The sequence below is a fragment of the Chrysoperla carnea genome, chromosome 1, assembly GCF_905475395.1.
Source record: "Chrysoperla carnea chromosome 1, inChrCarn1.1, whole genome shotgun sequence".
In the NCBI taxonomy this organism is placed as follows: Eukaryota; Metazoa; Arthropoda; class Insecta; order Neuroptera; family Chrysopidae; genus Chrysoperla; species Chrysoperla carnea.
This window is the reverse complement of record NC_058337.1, coordinates 114,073,320-114,093,547: the sequence shown is the minus strand read 5'-3', so window position 1 is coordinate 114,093,547 and position 20,228 is coordinate 114,073,320. Positions and strand designations below refer to the sequence as shown.

Genomic DNA, 20,228 nt, shown 5'->3' with positions numbered 1-20,228 from the left:
TTGTATTCTGCTATTCTATTTTTTCTGTTAAAATCGCCCGATCTATAATTAAGTTAGGTACTTAAAATATAAAGAAAAGAAAGTTTAAATATGATTTACTTCGAGCAATAAATAAAACTCCTTCAGAATAAAACCTAATGACACAGATATTTATCTACACAGGGTTTCTTCTTTCATCGCATTTTCCTTCTAATTTGCAAAGCAAGTACCATGTTATAACAGGTTGCCACAAGAACCAATTTTCCCCGATTTACAAAAAAATGAATACAGACTAAAGCCAAACTTAAGTTCTTGACCGAACGTCTTCAAAAAGTAAAATTTTAGGACAAATAAACTTTATTTTCGTATTTTTCCTCGTATAATTAAAAGAAATATCTCAAAACTGTACGTTCAAGTGATTTTTAAGCACGAATTACCTTTATAATGATTTTTATCCAAATTAAAAACAAAAAAGAAACGAGTTTTATCGAAATTGGAGTAATAGTTAGAAAAGCAGCGCGTTGATTGGCTACTGCTCTTCATTCGTGGCTATATCACCGTAATCTTAGTGAGTCTTAAGCGTCTCGTTTTACCAACAAAATTATAATTTGCGTTTTACGTAAACCAGCGGTAAGTTAGCTATCTAACTTTGTGGTATAGACATCTGTGTTTGATACATAAAATGAAAAAAAAAACCGAAATGGATATTTGAGAACGAAAATGCAACTTCTTGAATTTCTTGTTTTTTACCTTCTCTAACTTATTACCGCTATGTTATTATACCATTTTGGTTTTAGATCCATTTTAAATAGTTATTAACCTAAAATTTCTTCACATATTGCTAAAATCGTTCCTAGCTAGCAAAAACCGTGAAGAATCAAATAGTATATTTCAAAAATCGATATTATTTTCTAATATATTTTTGGAACTTATTTTTGAATCTGAATCGACCTTTAAATCGAAATCGATTCAGTTCCCAATTAACAATAAGTGAAGAAAATGGTCGTATATGAACTAAAATTATTTTTTAAACCCTGATTTTAAAATAAAAATTTAACTAGAATAATTGTCTAACAACGAATGAATGTATTGTTCATGTTTTATAATTTTAAAAAAGTGTAATTGTGCACAAATATTTTCAAAATTCGGGAAACAATACTTGGAATGTGTGAAATTGGTTCAAATTTGATAGTGGAAAACAAACTATCAATTTATTATTGATTTTTCCAATTCAGGAAGACTAAACTTGCATTAATTAATTATTAAGAACGAATTTTTTAATCTAAGCGCATGGCATAACATGACAGTGAGAACTTTTTTAACTGACAATCGTTGAGAAACAAAGAATTATGGTTACTTTTCTAGAATATATAAAAACCTACTTTGGTAAAGGGAAAGTAGGATGTTGTTAACCGTTAACCTAAACTCGGTTCTTAAAGATTTCGGGACTCTTAAATTTATTTTAAAAGATGGAGGGAATTTTCGATTGCTCGTTTTTTTAGAACTATAAAATGATAACCTACTCTGGTAGGAAAGATTATTTCGTTCTTAATAAATGTGAATATTAAAATATTTTTCTATAAAAATTACGGATGGAGAAGAAAAAACAAAATCACAAAAAATGTTTAACATTTATAAAAATATTTTAAATATAAGAAATTTCAACAAAATTGACGTCGTTATTCTATTTTAACGACTTTTACAGGCCTCTATTTACACACGTGATCTAATATACAATTATTACGATCCCTACAATAATTTATATCACACTTTTACGATAGAAATAGAAAGCGATCACTAATGAAAGCCATGAATTTTACAATTTAGGAAACATAATTTAATTTTTTTTCTTCATAAAAAAAAATTTCAATGCGAAAATTTTAAATCACGTCACTTAATAATGAAGTTTCTTATTACTTGTAAACGATTAACTTCTGATTATCTATGAAATTTTTCACATTTAAATTATTTATTTATGCAGAAAACACTCACAGTTACTTAAAAATAATATTCTTATGAGCCAAGCGTCTAATAGTTAGACGTCAAAAGACACTTTTCTAATCAGTAGTCTTAAATAATTTTTTTTTAAATAGACAGTACCCATTTCTAGACCTCTACAATTTTGAAGCTAATCAACTAGAAATATACCCCCCCCCCTTACATTGAGTTGATTAACCCAACAGAATGGGTGGATATAATCAATACTAATTTTGGCCAACATCCGCTAATGTTTTTAAAAAAATTAAAAAAATTTTATAAAATCTATTCTTTTTTTTACATAATACTGTCCTGTTTGTATGATTTTAAAATTAACTATAAAATAAAATGGTGTCTTGGACTGAAAATAGTCATTAGATCAAAGTGAAACTTCTTCAGTTTAATTCGAGACTATAAAATTCTTAAAACAGCCAGAATTTTGAGAAAAACAAGTGAAAACAAACAATTGACTGAGTTAATTGTAGAAATACCATGTATAGACAGTGTTGATGACGCAATCGTTTGTTTTTTGACGTCACGTAAATAAAAAAAGATATTCACTTAGCCACACACACATAACTGATATTCCCATATTAATACACTATAAAATTTGCACCTAATTGGCGCCCTTGTGGGTAAACAGTGGTGTTTACAAGAAAATGTTTCAAACAAAAGTTATTTATTTTTTTATAAGTAACATTTTGTACATTTAAACTTTTGTTGTATCTCAGGAACTCGGCCTCACTTTTTACATCCTAATATGCTATAAAAATTTCCGCTTGATATCTCTTTTCTCTTTTGAGTTATCGTGTTGACAGTCAGACGGACAGACAACCGGAAATGGACTAATAAGGTGATTCTATGAACACCTATACCAAATTTTTTTTCGTAGCATCAATATTTTTAAACGTTACAAACTTGGGACTAAACTTAATATACTATGTATATTTCATATATACATAATATAAAAATTCGTGAATGCACGGAGTAGAAATTGTGACCGAATATTTCAAACTCCATTATTAATTCTAAAAATTCAACTTTAACTTTGAAATTTTTATTCAATTCGAATTTGGATTAGGTCTCTTATCCAAGTTCATTACTTCATCACCCAAATTTTTCCAGTTTACCCAATTCGCTAGGGTTGGGAGCAGACCGTCTTCAAATTAGCAATGTAAGATAGAGTAACATATACTACCTACGTATTTATATAATATACAAAAATTGATCTATTAAATTATGGGGGAATCGAAATTTAATTCGAAATATCCTCCGAATGGAATCCTCCGGGGGAATCCGAAATTTAATTCGAGTTCTCATTTATTATCTTTGATAATATTTATGTTACTAAAGAAGTTTCACTTTAATAAAAAATAAATAAAATAATGAAAAAAATCAATCACAGTTTAAAATCTAATTTCCAAAATTAAAAAAAATAATCGCAAAATAAAATATAAATAAAATTAAAAAGACACGTTTAGAGAGAGGAAACAATCACAAACTATTTCTCACCCATTCGTATAAAATTATAGCGCAATTAATCTTGTATTACATTTTCGCCATTTTTCTTGTAATTTCCGATGTTCTTCGTATTCCCTATCAGTAATTTGCCGCACCAATGGTCCACTTGATGTATTTGAAGTTTTTGCGATTTTACGTGGATCCAAGTTTGCACCTAAATGTTGCATTCCTTTTGCTATTTTAGAGAAAGGTGATAGAACTAAATCTTTGGTAACATTCGCCACAGGACTTGTTATATTTGTTATGCCTGATTTAAAATGCTGTTTCAGCGCTGATTCACTTTGTGACGTACTTATATTCATTTGTTCGCTAACATGGTTCATTGAGCCGCCACCAAGTGTACTAGTTCCAATTGTACTGTCATCAGGAGGTGCATCATTGACTTCTCCAGACGAATGGCTTAATTTACGATCCAATTTTAGAGTATTTGGTGGCTTTGGAGGTTTATTGTCTTGAGTTACTGTAATTTCTGGGGTTGGGGATCGATTTTGTTCGAATGAAGTTTGTTCGTGTGAGGTCGTTTGTAATGAAACATTTTGAATAACACTGGATAACATGTCCACATTCGATAAATTGTCATTTGTCATCATATTTTCTTTGGATTTCAGTGTAACGGGGTCACGTCCACTTCCAGAATTACCTCCAGGTGCTCCATCAACATGAGATCGCATTACAATCCCAACGCTTGGTAGAAATGTATCGGGAAGTGGTTGGTGTATATCTTCATTTTCTTCCAAGTGATCCAAATCTATGGACATTGATTTGGGTTCGCCTGATGGGTTATCTTCAATTTCATTGTTTCCCATGGGAGTTCCCAAGGGTGTTCCCGAGGGTGTAACTGGTTCTTGCGGTTGAAATATAGATATATCACAATCTTCTTCGGAATCACTGTTACTTGACGAAGATAGTGTGGAAGATTTACCGACAGTAAATTTCGCTTGAGCACTTTTTACAGTTTTCTTCGTATTGAAATTTTGGCCAAATCGATTTAATTTAGAGAATTGTTCGCTGACATTTGATAATGCTTTCGTACCGACAGTTTTTAATGCAAGTAATTGTGTTTCGCTTACATTACGTGTTAAATGTGGTAACGTTGCTGTAACATCTAAATAAGTGTTCGAACCACCAATTACTTTTGATTTACGACGATCTAATTTCTGCCCTTGATAATACGGAACGGATGGTAAACCACATATATCGAGAGCAACCAAAAATGCTTCGCAAATTGCTTTTAGTGATTCTAAAACAAAGAAAAAAATACTTAAAATTATGTATGTCTTCAGCTAGACAAAATTTTGCGTTAAGTAAAGATACGGAGAGGTAAATGATGACGGTGGCCACAAGAATTAGATTCTCTAATGAGTCCCGATTTTAAAATGTATTATTTAAAGCCACAATTTTTACGTAATTAAAATTAAGAAGGTGGCATTTTTGGCCAAATACACTAGATTTTTATATTTTTCCTCATAGAATTTCAGATAATATTTCGAAAATTGTACGGTGATCAAATTATCATGTTTTTACAATTTTCCTTGTACCTGCTTTCTGGATATTTAATCATCAACTTAGAACTACAAAAAATTAAAAAAAAATGTTGTCTTAGCTTTCGTTTCTTATAGAGGGTCCTAGCTACCAAAAAATCACAAAAATCCAGTTCATTTGACTATTGGATAAGTATCATCTAGGAAAATGTCCAAAATCGATTCTACAAATCGCTCTTTGTATGAGATTTTTAAACATATCTCAGAAACTATGCATTCAGTCATCAAATAAACCTGATTTTTGTAATTTTTTTTGTTAAAACTACTTTAAATACAGTGCATCGTATTGAATTTGGAGACAATTTTTTTCGATTTTTTGGAATTTACAAGAGGACCCTTTGAAAAAATCGTTCTTTCTTACTTACTGATAAAATCTCAAAATCATGTATACCTTAAATCCATTTTATTGTTGGGTACTTTCAAAGATTTTTTAATAATTCTTAGATTTTCCAGATTGTCAAGTTTGTAGCCAGGCTATCTATTAGGCTATAAAATTTTCAAAAATTTGGTTGACTTACCTATAATTTCTTCCTCGTTCTTAATAACAACAGCCATATTATTAAAGAATCGTAAATTTGTAGCACGGAACATATGATAATAGCCATCGACATTTGCCACTTTATAATTAATACGAATACAATGATGTTGGGAGCGGGCAGAAGATGAATTTTTAAATAATGATGAAATCGCGGCAGCCGGAGTTGTTATGTCAGCTAAACCAAATTCTAGCAACGTAATATCCTCCAATAAAACTCGCTGATATTTTGTAACTTTATCGATTTGCTCATCGTAATCAGCAACGTAGTATGAATCTTTTGTTAAAATTAATATTGCATCCATTTCGGTTTCCATAGGATCACCAGAACTAAAAAAGTTTATAAAAAACATTATTAAATTTAAAAAAATTCGCATTGTTAATAAACTATTGTTGAATAATTGAAATTAAAATGTACCTGGGATCAGCATCAATTAAGCCCCAAGATCCTAGCACAAATTCAGGATCACTGATTAATAATTTTTTACTATCCTCGATTAATAATTTAACGTGTTCAGCTGTAATTGCACTATCTTCTTCGAAAACATTACGATCCGAAAAAATATCCTCCGATACGGCATGTCCTACGAAAAAATAAAAACGTTAAATATAATCTTGTTTAAAGACACTATAAATTAAATATCTTACCAAGCATTATGTCGATTGTTCCTTGTCGATATGAGTCCTTAAATCGACTCAAATAATACCTAAAAGATTTAGTTAATATAAATTTTAACGATCAAATATAACTAACATAGGTGCGAAATTTCCTTAAGCTACTTCTGAAAAATTGTTATTTTTTCAACAATCTTAGCAATTTCAAAACAACACTCACTTTGTGCTATTTATTAAAAGTTATGTTATAAGGTTAATATTAACTTAAAACCATAAATAATGCATAATACTTGAAGCCAATTAGACGTATTTTGATTAACCTTTTTTTTTTTCAAATTCTCTATCATTCCAGAAGTATTACAGATACATTTCATTCAACTTTAGCTATAATTTGTAATTCAATCTACCGTTAGTTGTACATCTAAAATTCTGGAATAATGCCAGTCACACGGGTAAACACTTGTAAATCGGTAAGCAAAGAAACCAAGACTGTTGGTAGGAGAATGATAATAATTGGCAGAGCAACACCTGAAACGACGTCAGTCGCAGATTTCAAACCATATTTTGTGGACTTTAGAATAAGAGTCAGGCTGAACTGGGTACCGAAGCAGCGAATTCGTTGGCATGAGAGGAGTAGTCTCCAATGCCCCTTTCACCTGAGTCTAGTCCCATGGCAAGATGCTCATAATTTATCGAATCAAGGAATAGCTACGACAAGCCCATCTTGATTACTGGGACTTTGTGCAGGGCATTCTTTATTCCAAATTCTGTAAAACCACAGCTAGGCCATTCCCCTGGAACTCAGTAGAGCACAATTGAGAAGCGTGGTGAGATTCTTGACAGGACACTGTCATATAAATATTATCGAAGATAATAAATGAGAACTCTAGAATATGTCGAAATAAATTTCGATTTTTGCCCCAATTCCTAGATCAGTTTTTTGTATTTTTAAAATACGTATTTTCGACTACCAAGTAGTCATCATCAGTAAGTGCAGTCCGCCACCAAATTAGCAAAGAGTAACATTCACTAGCTAATTCTTACTGATGATGACTACTTGGTAGTCGAAAATACGTATTTTAAAAATACAAAAAACTGATCTAGGAATTGGGGCAAAAATCGAAATTTATTAGGACACTGTCAATTGAACTACCACCTTCATAACATGGGAATCTCTGATGATCGCAGTTGTACGGCCTGTATGGAGGACGATGAAACCTCCATACATGTTATTTGCACCTGCAAAAACCTGCAGGGAGTTAGGTTTAGTTTATTTGGGTAAGTGGCCTCGAATCCATCAATTCTAGAAGAAATTCCGACAGAGAAGATGTGGGCTTCTTACGTGAGACGTCTCGCCTCTTCGGGTGATAGATTGTTCTCATGGAGGGCACAGTGGAAATCTTGGTTTAGTTGGTTGGGACCCATTTGCGGTACTCTTATGTATTATTATAATTATTATTATGTACTTTAAGTGAAAGCAAACTATAAGTGAAAACATGAAAAAAGCGAATCATAAATATGGAAATTTGAATAGTTTTTACACAGGCCCCGTTACTTAAGCAAAGGAAACAACAACTGGCCCGTTTTTCTCAAAAGCAAGCAACTTTAAATTTAAGTTAATTCCATTCTGCCTAAAAGTATTTTCCCTCCTATATTGTGATCATATTTTCATTAAATACAGCTTACAATCTTATAAAAATATTAAACAACTATTACATAAAATCACTAACCAACATGCTGCAAATGTATCATTTATGGGAGCTAACTCTTCCCCATCCAATATATCATGCAGGTGCACATGGTATAATGGTTGAGCGTAATGGTGAATAAAATTTTTATTTTATATATATCTGAGTGACTTGCTAAGATAATATTATTCCGATAGGAAACAGCGGTGATGTCCAATACTGTGTAGTCCAGCCGAACAGATAAAATATCAATTTTTAGTATCGAAATGTCAATTTTAAGGATAAATAATAATGAAACTGCCTGTGGATTTTTTAAGAACTAAAGTATTCTATTAAAAACACATCTCGATATCTTCGGTAATTTGAAGAGCGCTTAATAATTAATAATCTTTGGTGATATTACTGATACTTAATAATAATAGCGAAAATACTCGCAAGTTTCAGAATCACATGACATACCTTGTTAGTACTCAATTTAAAAAGAAAATAAAAATTCGAATTAGAAAAAAAAACAAGCTTTTTATTTAAATGAAAATAACAATATTAAATAAAGAAAAAATAATGAAATATGATAACTTCCAATCAAATAAGAGATGAATAATTTTTAATTTTTATGGAAAATATTATTAACTAACCTTGCCATATAATACATGGCATTAGCTAATTGTATTTCAACACCGAAAGCTAATTCTGGTATATATGATGGAGCATTTAATGGTATTAATTCATTAGCAATATTACCAACTGTTCGTATATTATTAAACATGGTGGTTTGTGTTAATATATCATTTAAATTGATTGGTGTACCAAGCATCAAATCTAGACAACATTGTCGATACATATCCATAAAATGTACGAGATAATATCTTAAAAACATATAATTTTAAAAATCTTGCTATCGCAATCATTTCGCTAAAAAAATATCGATATGCGTGGTTTTTGCCTCGTAGCTTCTATCTTCGGAAACAATTTGTAAAATGCCAATATATAGTTGCAGCACTCAATTTGTAATAGGTTAAAGTAGTATAGCAGTATCAAGGGTCATAGTTAATCATTATTTTTCTTAAATTTATTTATAGTTCCCCTACTTTACCTTTAAATTATTGAAAATTACATGGACTTGTAACGATACATAATTATTCGTCTCAGCGCACACGCAATAGGGTATTCCACTATTTTTGAAAAAGTATTTCAAAATGTTGATTTTGTTAATAAAAAGCCACAAAAAATTTATTTCGGAAAAATACACACGCTTTCTTGCCAAAAACATAAATTAAATTTTAACTTTTTTTAAACTGTCAAAAACGCGGCCATCCAATTTGATGACGTAATATGGGTATCACTATACGAAATAACACACATAATTTTGACTGATATATTCATAGACATCTGATTATAATATAAATATAAATACTTATCTATGTATATATTATACCTAACTGTCTGCACTAAACTAACTGATGGTCTATGACTCATACTGCTATGACATCACAGCAGGGCTTGCCCGCGTTTTAGGTCACGTGATATACAGTTTAAAAATTACGAATTTTAATTTTAATATTTTAAAAGAAAAATCTGCTTTTATGACTCGAAATCAGAATATTTAAGTATATTTTTACATAAATTTTAACTTTTTTCAAATTTTATGATTTATTTTTGACTAACGATAATACCCTATTCTCAGGTTACGTAAATTATTGTACAATAAAACCTTCTTTATCCAAGCAAATGTGAAGAGGAAGTACCTCGGATAAAACGAAAGAGATAAAAAATTTATTAATAATTTTTTTTGTATCATTAGTTCTTAAAAAAATTAAAAAATGATTGCTGATTTGACTAAACTATTTCTCGTCTCAATACTGCTATACCATAATTTCTTATGTATAATTAAATTGAATACATCAGAGTAAAATATAACCATAAGAATTCATTTTAACGTCGTTACTGCGTATCGATTTTCATGGCGAAATGATTGCAATACTCTTTTTTGGATAATTAAAATAACTTACCGATTTGCTGAATTTACACCATCTTTCATGATACCAGTAAATTTACGTTCACCAGTACGCGTGTAATCACCTTTAAGCGCATTTGTACCAGCATACTGTTTACTAATAATATCACCATTATTGGCCCATAACAATTGAAAAGTATTACGTATAGATGCTGGCATTATTCCTTCGGGTGGAATTAAACCTAACTTTGTAAATTGTATTTCCATTACAGCTTTACCTAATGCGGTCTGTAACAAAAAGAAATTTATTAGATATTTCTCTTTTTTTTTTATATACAAAGAAAGAAAAAAAAAAAAAAAAAAAAAAAAAAAAAAAAAAAAAAACAGAAAAATAACATCGGGAAATGAAATGGTTTAGCTACTGACGATGATTTCTTTCAAATCTAAGATCTAAAATGATTTCTTTCAAATCTAAGACCCAAATCTAAGATATCAACTTAAAATTACAATTACAGCTTAAATTTTACCTGTACAACATTCGTTCGATCCAAACAGTCCATACAATTAATTCGAAACACCCCAGTTTGTGAACAAATTTGTCCCTCTTTATCCTTCCAACAATAATTCATATCACGTATAACATCTGCAATTGCATTTATTAAAATTGAAACATTTTCAAAATGCATACCACGGCTGAAATAAAAAATTATTAAATTTTAAAAAAAAGTTCAAACAGTGTGGTCAATAAAAACTTACCAATATTCATGAAAATCAAATGTGACGTAAGTAACATCTTTATGGTTATATTTAAAAACATGATTTGAATATGCATCAAATATCACTTTTTCTTTACCACTTTGTTCGACTAAATTTACAATACATATCGGTCCATACATTTGTAATTCATTATTGAAATGTTTATCAAATGCGATTTGTGTTTCTTCTTCACCTATCGGACAAAAAATAAGCGTATTAAGCAATTTTTAAAAACTAGCGATCTCAGTGATGTTATTAGATATTGATTACACAACTGTAATTTCACACTTTTTATTAGACCGTGGAACAGAAACAGTGCTTTGTTAAATGATTAATACATACTTTAAACTTCGTGAGTGGCTTTGTTTTGGCGAGTCTACCAAACTTTCTCTCTATGACGTTCTTCGAAAGTGCTGCGTTTTCACATGAGCACGATATTGGCATGTTTAAGCTATCGATCTGACAAAACGCGCCAGGGAATTCGTCGCACAGTATGACCACTTGATAACATTAATAATTATTATACAAGAAAATTTTTTGTCCCACAAAAATACTGCACCGATAACCTTGTCTATCACCTCGAGCATGCCGAATTTGCTGAATTTTTTAATAATTTATTAATGTTACCAAGTGGTCATAGTGTTCGACAAGTATCCTGCTGCGTTTTTTCAGACCGATAGCCTAAATATGCCGTTATCGTGCTCATATGAAAACGCAGCACTTTCGAAAAAATTCGTAGGGAGAAAGTTTAGTAGACTCGCCAGAATGAAATTATTGACGAAGTTCTATATATGTATTAATTGACGAAGTTCTATATATGTAAAGTTAAAATTATAATTTTACAATAATGTATGATATGTTTCGATGTTTTAAACCATTTTAAACTGTCTAAATTTAAACCGGTTTGAAGATGGTTTAAAAAAAATCGAAACATGTCACAAATTATTATAAAATTATGAAATTATAAATAAAGAAACCCGTTTAAATACTTACTTCGATCCAATCGTGGTGGTGGCCGGTATTTATAACCAGGCTGTGACCAATATATTGGCACCGAACCACGTACTTGTACAAATGATACTTGATGATGGTGATACGATACCATTTGTTCAGTTTCTACGTAATTTGCACAATAACCATCATCATCGACGCCACGTCGTTTGTATCGCGTACCAGCACGATATCGACTTCGACGTGATATTAAACTTAATGTAAATGTCTCATAACGAGGTTCATAAATTTCATTGCCTAAATTATCAAATCCTACTTCAACTTTACAATGTTCAATTTGTACAAAACCTTGGATTATTGGTAAAATCCATGGATCGGCTAACGAATTCTGTAAGATAAAAAGAGCTTTTATAAATATATTAATCTGTGGAGATTTCGATGAGCCTGACAGATAATACTAATAATTAACTTTAAAGTATCGTCTTTGACTACAGTGAAAATTACAAGAACACGATTTTGACTCTTTTGATCTAATAAATGAAAGAGGAATGTAAAAGTCAGAAGGAAAATATTATCTGCCTGATTTTTTTTTGGGATTTGCGTTTAAAATCGCAAGAATCGGCTAATTCTTACATAAAAAGAAAATACTTACATTAAATGATATTAAATCATGTAACATATGTTTGTTCCAAAAAAATCGATCATCCACAGTTTTCCACAATGCCTTTGGATCAATTTTATCCTCTTTTTGTAATTGGCATTGACGCTCCAACGAATTTGTAATATCACCCGTACGGGAAAAGTAAAAAGAATCCGTATCTGTGAAAATTTTATGTAACTCATCGATAATTCGTTTTTCAAATCGAGCCCGATCTTTCACATTATCTTTTCGCTTAACAGTTTGTTTCACTTGGGACGTGGCAATCGCTGCAGCTTGCTGAGTTGTATTTTTCACTGTATTCCCAGCTGACTTCAGCGCACCCCATGTTTTCGTAAACGCTGTACTATTTTTTGGTAATTCAAATAAACTTGTGGGTTGATTCGATGTTCGTACAGATTGTGTTGATGCTGAGAATGATTGAATAGTGTTTCCATCTGTTTTGTGTTTATGACATTTTTGTAAATGTAGATCAATGTTTTCGTTGCCTAATTGTAGAAATGCAATGGATTTGATCTTGTATACAACGTGATTGCCATGTAGATGACCCACTGGAGAACATTCTTTAATTATAATTAAACGTGTATCGAATACATTTGGGGATTCGATTTTACCCACAATTCCATGACATACTCCTAGACATGTTGGATCTTCGGCTGAGACTAAATCCCATCCTGTCAAAGAATTTTTTTTTATATAATTAATTGTAATGGAAAGCAAATGTTCAAGGGAAAGTCTATCAATTGATTCAATTTGCGCTAGAGTCAATCTTGAACATTCGAATCCTTCATAGGTACTATTTGCACATCGATCATCGTGACATAGTTAAACAAAAAAAATTATGTTAGGTTTTGTCAGTGTTTGCGAAAAATGAACCAATTGGATTCTATTTCGGGCTAAACTGATACGATTTTAAACCCGTAAACATTTAACATACAACTTGAAAAAACAGCATACGGTATACTAACTTTTGCATAGTTGAATAAGCAATGTTTTTTCGCCAATTAAAACTGAACTAATCGATCAACCTTAACTTTTAGGCATTTTAGAATAATGTTTGAATTGATCGTTATGGTTCAAGTTTACTTTATCTTCTTTTAAGATTAAATAAATTTCTATTTCGAATTTACCTTTGCTCATGGATTTCTTAGCCAAGAATCGGACTTGTTTCTTAGAGAGAAACGCCGAATATTAAGAATTGGCTAGATTCAAAAGAAATAACTTATATTTATTTTCTAATTCTTAAATAGAAAAAGATAGCAAAGTTTTGTAAATGCAAAAACTATTTGTATCACAAAAACAAGCAGCTTTTATCTGAAACGTTTCCACCTTAGTTACAAAGACAAACTATTTGTGATAAAAAAAAACCGCAGGGAAGTGATAAAAGAACCACAAATGTAGCTAGATCGATATAGAACTTATAGCATTTTTTAAGATACTCGTTATCCAGATTCGCATATTAGTTAAGGCATAGCCTTGGAACAAATAATCAATTGATTTCTTTTGTATATTTTTTTTATTTACAGTAACAAAATAATTTATTTAAGGGGGTGTAAACAAAATAAATAGGCCAATATGTATTGATTACATTTATCAGGGTCGTAGCAACAATGGGTTTAACAATATATCAACGTTTAAGGTGAATTCATATACTAAAAATTTTTTTTGATACGATCCTGATGTTTTACATTGTAATTGACAACAGTTTAATAATTTTTTGACAAATATTTTTCAATATAATTAAGAAAATTTACCTGTTTTTGGTGTTAATTCGCCTGTAAGTCGATCAAACCATAAACTATATTCACCACTAATAAATATGTAATAATTATCTGTACGAAATAATTCCATTTTTTTTATTAAAATTTAATAAATATTAAATTTTGATTAGACGAACTGTCATTCTCTCAAAACAATAACATCGCCATCATTAGATATCAACATCCAGGCCATCTATTACACAATTGTTGAAGTAATTTGCACACTTCCATAATGTTTCAAAAAAATGGATTTAAGTAGGTACTTTTCAAGCTGAACTAGATATACCGGATGTGTAAGAAAAAACAAAACTTTAGAAATAGCTCTACACAAACATTGTATGTTTGGCCCAATTTTCCAAAAAGAGTGGAATCTGGCTATTCGGGAACACTTTCTTCTATTTTTTGTGCTTGACAACGTCAGATAAAACACAAGACAGATTAAGAAATTTTAACGACTCGCCCGCCGTTCAAAATTTTCCGATACAAAAATAATGTGCACGAACTTTATCTACCTACCAACCATGCAATAAAATTCCAATGAAATGTTAAAATTTAACCGTGTTCTTTTGAGTGGCGTCAAATTGTCACCAGAGTTGGTGAGGGCAAAACTTATGGTGTGTATTAATGTTGTTTTGAACAAAAGGGATTATTTATCGAAGATGTAAGTTCTTATTCGCAATTCCAAGAAATTATAGGTGACACTGTAATGGCGGTTGAAGAACGTATAAACATCTATCTCCATGGCATAAACAAACAAAAATCTTGATAGAAATTCCTTTTTTATGCCATTTAATTACATGTTCTTACCTATATGTTTACTCTCTTCGCCATTTTATATTTAAATCAGTATAGATCAGCTCAGTATTTGGGTCGCAAATTAAAAACGCTGGGTAGCCAAAACAAAAAACCATATCTCGTAAATTCAAAATAAATTTTAGCCGGTGGCATGACTCTGACGAAATTCAATTTAATCCAATACAAAGTTCGAATTTTAATCTCGATAATTACAGAACTCGCGACTTTTTTTAATTGTTTGAAGAAACAATCAAATACTAATTATGCATACGGAAGTAACGCAAAATATTCTCTGCGGAAAATTTAACAAATTCGTAATTAATTTCTTGTTTAGTAATTTAATGAAAGAAGTGTACATTAAATTATGATTTAAATGTGATTCCCGTGGTTTTCCACTCTCATTCAACTCTCAAAATAATTAAAAATTAAAGTGAAGAATATTTACTAATCATGGACCAAACACATTTAAAAATTTTGTTTGTAAATTTTATATCATGGAAAATTTATCAATTAAAAATTAATATTTATTCAAAAAATTTATAATTTTACAACAAAAAATTTTCAAATAACATTTTAAAATTTGCAAAATCGAATCGCCATTTTGTAAGTAGATAAATGTACCTGGTACACCCTGTACACACATTTTTAAATTTTATAAAAATTGAATTATGTGTTTTTTCTTTAAATAAATAGTGAATTGAAATGAAAATAGAATTATAAAATCGAATTCTTGAGTGAAAATTAGTTTGGAAAATTTTAAAAATCACTAAAATAATGAAGATGAAGACGTAAGTCGATACTTGAATTTGAACGTTTGATAATGCAGTGCAAAACTCAAACTCAATCAAATGCAGTTGTGAGTGAATACCATGGCAGACAAAGGTATGTTTTAAGTCAAGTTTTATTTTCAAAAATGTTTCTAAGGTAGTTTACACACTCAATTATTAATAAAATTCTAAAATTTAAGCATTATTTAATATTTGGTTCCATTTTATTTAATTAAAACGCAAACAAAATTTTGCTGAAGTTCAATTTGTCATAAGGAAAAAATCAATCTTGTAAATTCAAATGTGAAAAAATGAATTCAATTTCAGAACATTTGGAAGAAGTCAAATCACCGATTGTTATGAAAGTAGAAGCACCTCCAGATGAAAACTCTGCCAATTCAGCCACAGGTAAATTTTAATCATTTTTGACGTATAGTATTAAAATTTTTGATGGCTTCAATTTGTAAATAGTGATGCTTGGTTTTTCCGATTTGCAAGTTAAATTTTTAAGTTTTAATATTTTATCATAAAAAGTGTTGTTTTTCATTCAAAATTTCTAACCCTATTTTTAAGAATGATTTTTCATAATTCATTTATAAAATTTACCGCCAAAATTTTCTTTTTTTGTAGAGGAAAATGATAGTAATGAAAACAAGAGTAATGATGATAGCAGCAGTAGTAGCAACAATAGTGGAACACACTGTACAATAAATAATCAACAAACATCAAAAGTTCCAGTATTGGCTAGACCAAAATTTGGTATTGGAAATCCATTTGCAATAAAGCCTAGTATTTTAAGTAGCCCTAAGTTAAATTTGAGTAGTAAGTATTAGAATCTTTAAAACAATTTAAATTCTTAAAATTAAGGAAATATAAATTGTGTACATTTGTAATATAACTTACAAGACGAGATAGCTAAGGGAAATGAGATTGAGGACTGAGGTTTCCCGAACATTAAGTACCTGGCGCATATGCTGAAGTTTTCTCTAACATGGCCCTAAAGTTTTGACTAACCAATTGACGCATGATCTGGGGAGCCCATAATCTAATTTCCAACATGAGGTTTTCTAAACATAAACTATTCGACAAATATGGGACACTGGCCTTGAGAAAAGTTAACACAATGTATAAAGCAATTACCAAAGGTGGTTAATCTCTTGTTATAACACGGATCAGACAGTGTTGCCAACTTGGGAAATTTTTACAAATTTAAAATTATTTTTTAATTTTTTTGAGCGGTTTTTAAATTTATGAAAATTATTATTCTAAAAAAGAAAAATCAAATTGTTGTGGTGGGTATGATTCTTGTAGCTTGAATCAATAATAGGGTATTCCACTATTTTTGAAAAAGTACTTCAAAATGTTGATTTTGTTAATAAAAAGGCACCAAAAATTTATTTCCGAAAAATACACACGCTTTCTTGCCAAAAACTTAAATTAAATTTTAAACCTTTTTTAAACTGTCAAAAACGCGGCCATCCAATTTGATGACGTAATATAGGTATCACTATACGAAATAACACACATAATTTTGACTGATAAATTCATAGACATCTGATTATAATATAAATATAAATACTTATCTATGTATATATTATACCTAACTGTCTACACTGAACTAGCTGATGGTCTATGACTCATACCGCTATGACATCACAGCAGGGCTTACCCGCGTTTTAGATCACGTGATATACAGTTTAAAAATCACGATTTTTAATTTTAATATTTTAAAAGAAAAAAGTGCTTTTATGTCTCGAAATCAGAATATTTAAGTTAATTTTTACATAAATTTTAACTTTTTTCAAATTTTGTGATTTATTTTTGACTAACGATAATACCCTATTCTTAGGTTACGTAAATTATTGTACAATAAAACCTTCTTTATCCAAGCTAATGTGAAGAGGAAGTACCTCGGATAAAACGAAAGAGATAAAAAAGGATTGTGAGTATCGCATGAATGAGGTTTTACTGTACTCATTGTAACTTTATAGTAAAATTTATTTTCTACAATATACAAAAACAAAAGAGTTGTTGGTAATTTTTTCAAAGGAACGTCCCTCTGAAGAAAATTGAAAATACTAATAAAATTTTGAGCCAAAAAATGAACAATTCCTTATGACAAATGATTTCTCGAATCATTTGTCCATTTAACGTACAGTTTAATACCATCTAATGACGTTAAACTCCACTGAGACTTAAACTTTTATGAATTTTGAAAGTTGATTTTTGTGGTCACCCTAAACTAGTATTTTTAAGTTCAACATTGGATATCCAAAAATATAAATGAAAATTTGGTAAGCAAAAATTTTTTTTACAGATAACTCATCAAAAACAATATTACGACCATCAAAATTATCAACGGTAAACGATGAAACATCAACATCTGAAGCATCAAATAATAGTAATAAAAAACCATTTGTATTAAGTCCACCACAATTAAATCCATTTTTAAAAGTAGCGATAAGTGATGAAAATTTAACAAATAAAAGTACTAATGCTAAAGAACAAGAAAATTCAAAAGGTCCAGCAGAAAGTTCATCAGATGCAACGTCTAATAAAAAAGAAGATGCACCAAAATTTGTTCCATTAACTGGTGCGAATTCAACACAAAATAATAGTACATCAAATTCTGCAACAAATTTTACGGTAAATTCATCGGGTTCATTTGTTTTTGGACAAAATTTACATGAACGTGTTATTGGAGAAAATGTTGATGGTAAAAATAATGGCATTGAAAGTTCTATGCCAGTACCTTCATCAAGCTGTTCAAATGGTTAGTTTTTGGTTTATTATTTTAATTAAATCGAATCAAATCAATTAAAACTTTTTAAATCAAATTATAATTTGAAAAATTTATTTTATTTTTCAGGTACTTCGTCATCATCGTCAGCAGAAGCATTATTCAGTACTGCAGCAGTTGTAAATAATGACAAAAGTAGTGCCGATAACAATGGTGAAGCAAAAAGTTTAAGTGAAGCCGCACGTGAATATGAAGAGAGTCGAGCACAAAAACGTAAATACGAGGAAGTGACGGTCATCACTGGTGAAGAAAATGAAGAGAATATTATGCAAATATCATGTAAATTATTTGCATTCGATCAAACCACTAGAAATTGGCAAGAACGCGGACGTGGTAATTTACGTTTAAATGATATTATTTTACCTTCTTCAACGTCTTGTTCAGCTGGAGATTCGTCAACGGCTTCATCATCGAATGATGTACAATCATCACGTTTAGTTGTTCGTTCAACTGGTAGCTTACGTGTTGTTATGAATACTAAGGTAATTTTTTCAAATTATTTTTATTGATTATGAGTATATCAAAATAATAATTTTTTTCTTTTGCTTAGATTTGGGCAGGAATGTCTGTAGAGTTGGCGAGTCCTAAAAGTATACGTTTAACGGCTATGGATAGTGCGGGTATTGTTAAAGTATTTCTTGTCATGGTAAGTTAAATTTGTTTTTTCTTGTCTACTAATGTCCCTCATTTTCATTGTTCATCATAAAAAGTTTTCCAATTGGTAGTCTGCATCTTCTTCCAAAACTAGATCCAAAAAATTTCGAAATTTTTGCATGTTTTCTGGAATTTTTTAATGTCTCTCAAAACAACTAGTTGAGTAAACCTGAAAAAAAATCAACACTTTTTTTATAGTTTTGGAGAAAATAGACACCAAAGTTTTTTCTTAACCTTTGCGCCCTCACGGTTAATCAATGATGTTTACGAAAAAATGATTAATATAAGAGTTGTTAATTTTTTTATAAGGGATAACTTTTAAACTTTTGTTCTATCTCTAACGGTTTACAAGATGGATACTTTTTAATTTGATTGAATGAGCAAAAAAATTCCACTTTAAAATTGGCATATCACTTTAAAATTGGTCAATTTTGAAGCTAGAAATTCGAAAAAAAAAAGAAAATGTGCAGAAATACTTCAGTTAGAATACTTTTTTTTATTTGATGCATCGTTTTTTTTTTTTTTTTTAATTTGTAAAAGACTGATTAAAGCCCCCAACTACCTCCAAAAAAGGGGATCAAGTACGCACCTGAGGCGTTGAATTTTTTTTACAAAGTGTTTACAACCATAAACAACTGGAAAATTTCAAAGATGCATTAATTTTTTCTTGATTACCATGATATTCTATTTTATTTTATTAGGCAACTATACTATTAAGCAATATGAGAAAATACAAAAGTAAAACATACGATTTTGTTGCTTAAGCTCATATTTTTTTAGTTATGGGTCTTATCTTTTTCTTAATGTGATTTACTTAAATGCGTCAGAAATTCTTTTACTAATTAATTTTGTAAATTCTTTTTAGGCAAATGTAAAAGAAATAGAAAAATTACATAAATTATTAAAAAATCGCGTTGACAGTGAAATCAAACGACAAAATAAATTATTAGAAACAACACCAACAGATAACAATAGTACAGCAGAACCTGTTTCAAAACGAAAACCATCTGATGTAAATGTGTGAAAACAAAAAAAAATAAAATAAAATAAATTGTAATTCTTAATAAATTCCATATTAAAATAGAGACATCTTAAAAATGTTTTGTAAAGTTAAAAAAAAAAAAACCAAAACATGCTCACACAAGAGATTTTAAAAATATCAAAAAAAAAACACCAGCGTTTTGAGTTTTTCTTTTTATATCCTTGATTTTTCTTTTTTATAGATTAATTGCATAAACTTGAATATTGATTGGCAGATAAAATGTTCCTCGCATGTT

General features: G+C 29.9%; 2 protein-coding genes across 2 annotated transcripts; one reads left to right on the top strand and one right to left on the bottom strand.

Annotated features, from left to right (window-relative positions):
• Window positions 1–3,402: 3,402 nt before the first annotated feature.
• Window positions 3,403–14,033, bottom strand: LOC123299235 (phosphatidylinositide phosphatase SAC2). Its single transcript, XM_044881548.1, has 10 exons — window positions 13,930–14,033; window positions 12,170–12,849; window positions 11,560–11,905; window positions 10,567–10,759; window positions 10,338–10,503; window positions 9,866–10,098; window positions 6,202–6,260; window positions 5,972–6,137; window positions 5,537–5,883; window positions 3,403–4,717 (listed from the first exon to the last, which is right to left on the bottom strand). Exons 1-10 carry the CDS (start codon window positions 14,024–14,026, stop codon window positions 3,483–3,485), a joined length of 3,522 nt encoding a protein of 1,173 aa, XP_044737483.1. The 5' UTR covers window positions 14,027–14,033; the 3' UTR covers window positions 3,403–3,482.
• Window positions 14,034–15,456: 1,423 nt separating this feature from the next.
• Window positions 15,457–20,090, top strand: LOC123304903 (ran-binding protein 3). Its single transcript, XM_044886450.1, has 7 exons — window positions 15,457–15,612; window positions 15,825–15,905; window positions 16,128–16,319; window positions 17,815–18,270; window positions 18,367–18,779; window positions 18,848–18,943; window positions 19,817–20,090. The coding sequence occupies exons 1-7, from the start codon at window positions 15,600–15,602 to the stop codon at window positions 19,973–19,975; spliced, it is 1,410 nt and encodes a 469-aa protein (XP_044742385.1). The 5' UTR covers window positions 15,457–15,599; the 3' UTR covers window positions 19,976–20,090.
• Window positions 20,091–20,228: the final 138 nt, after the last annotated feature.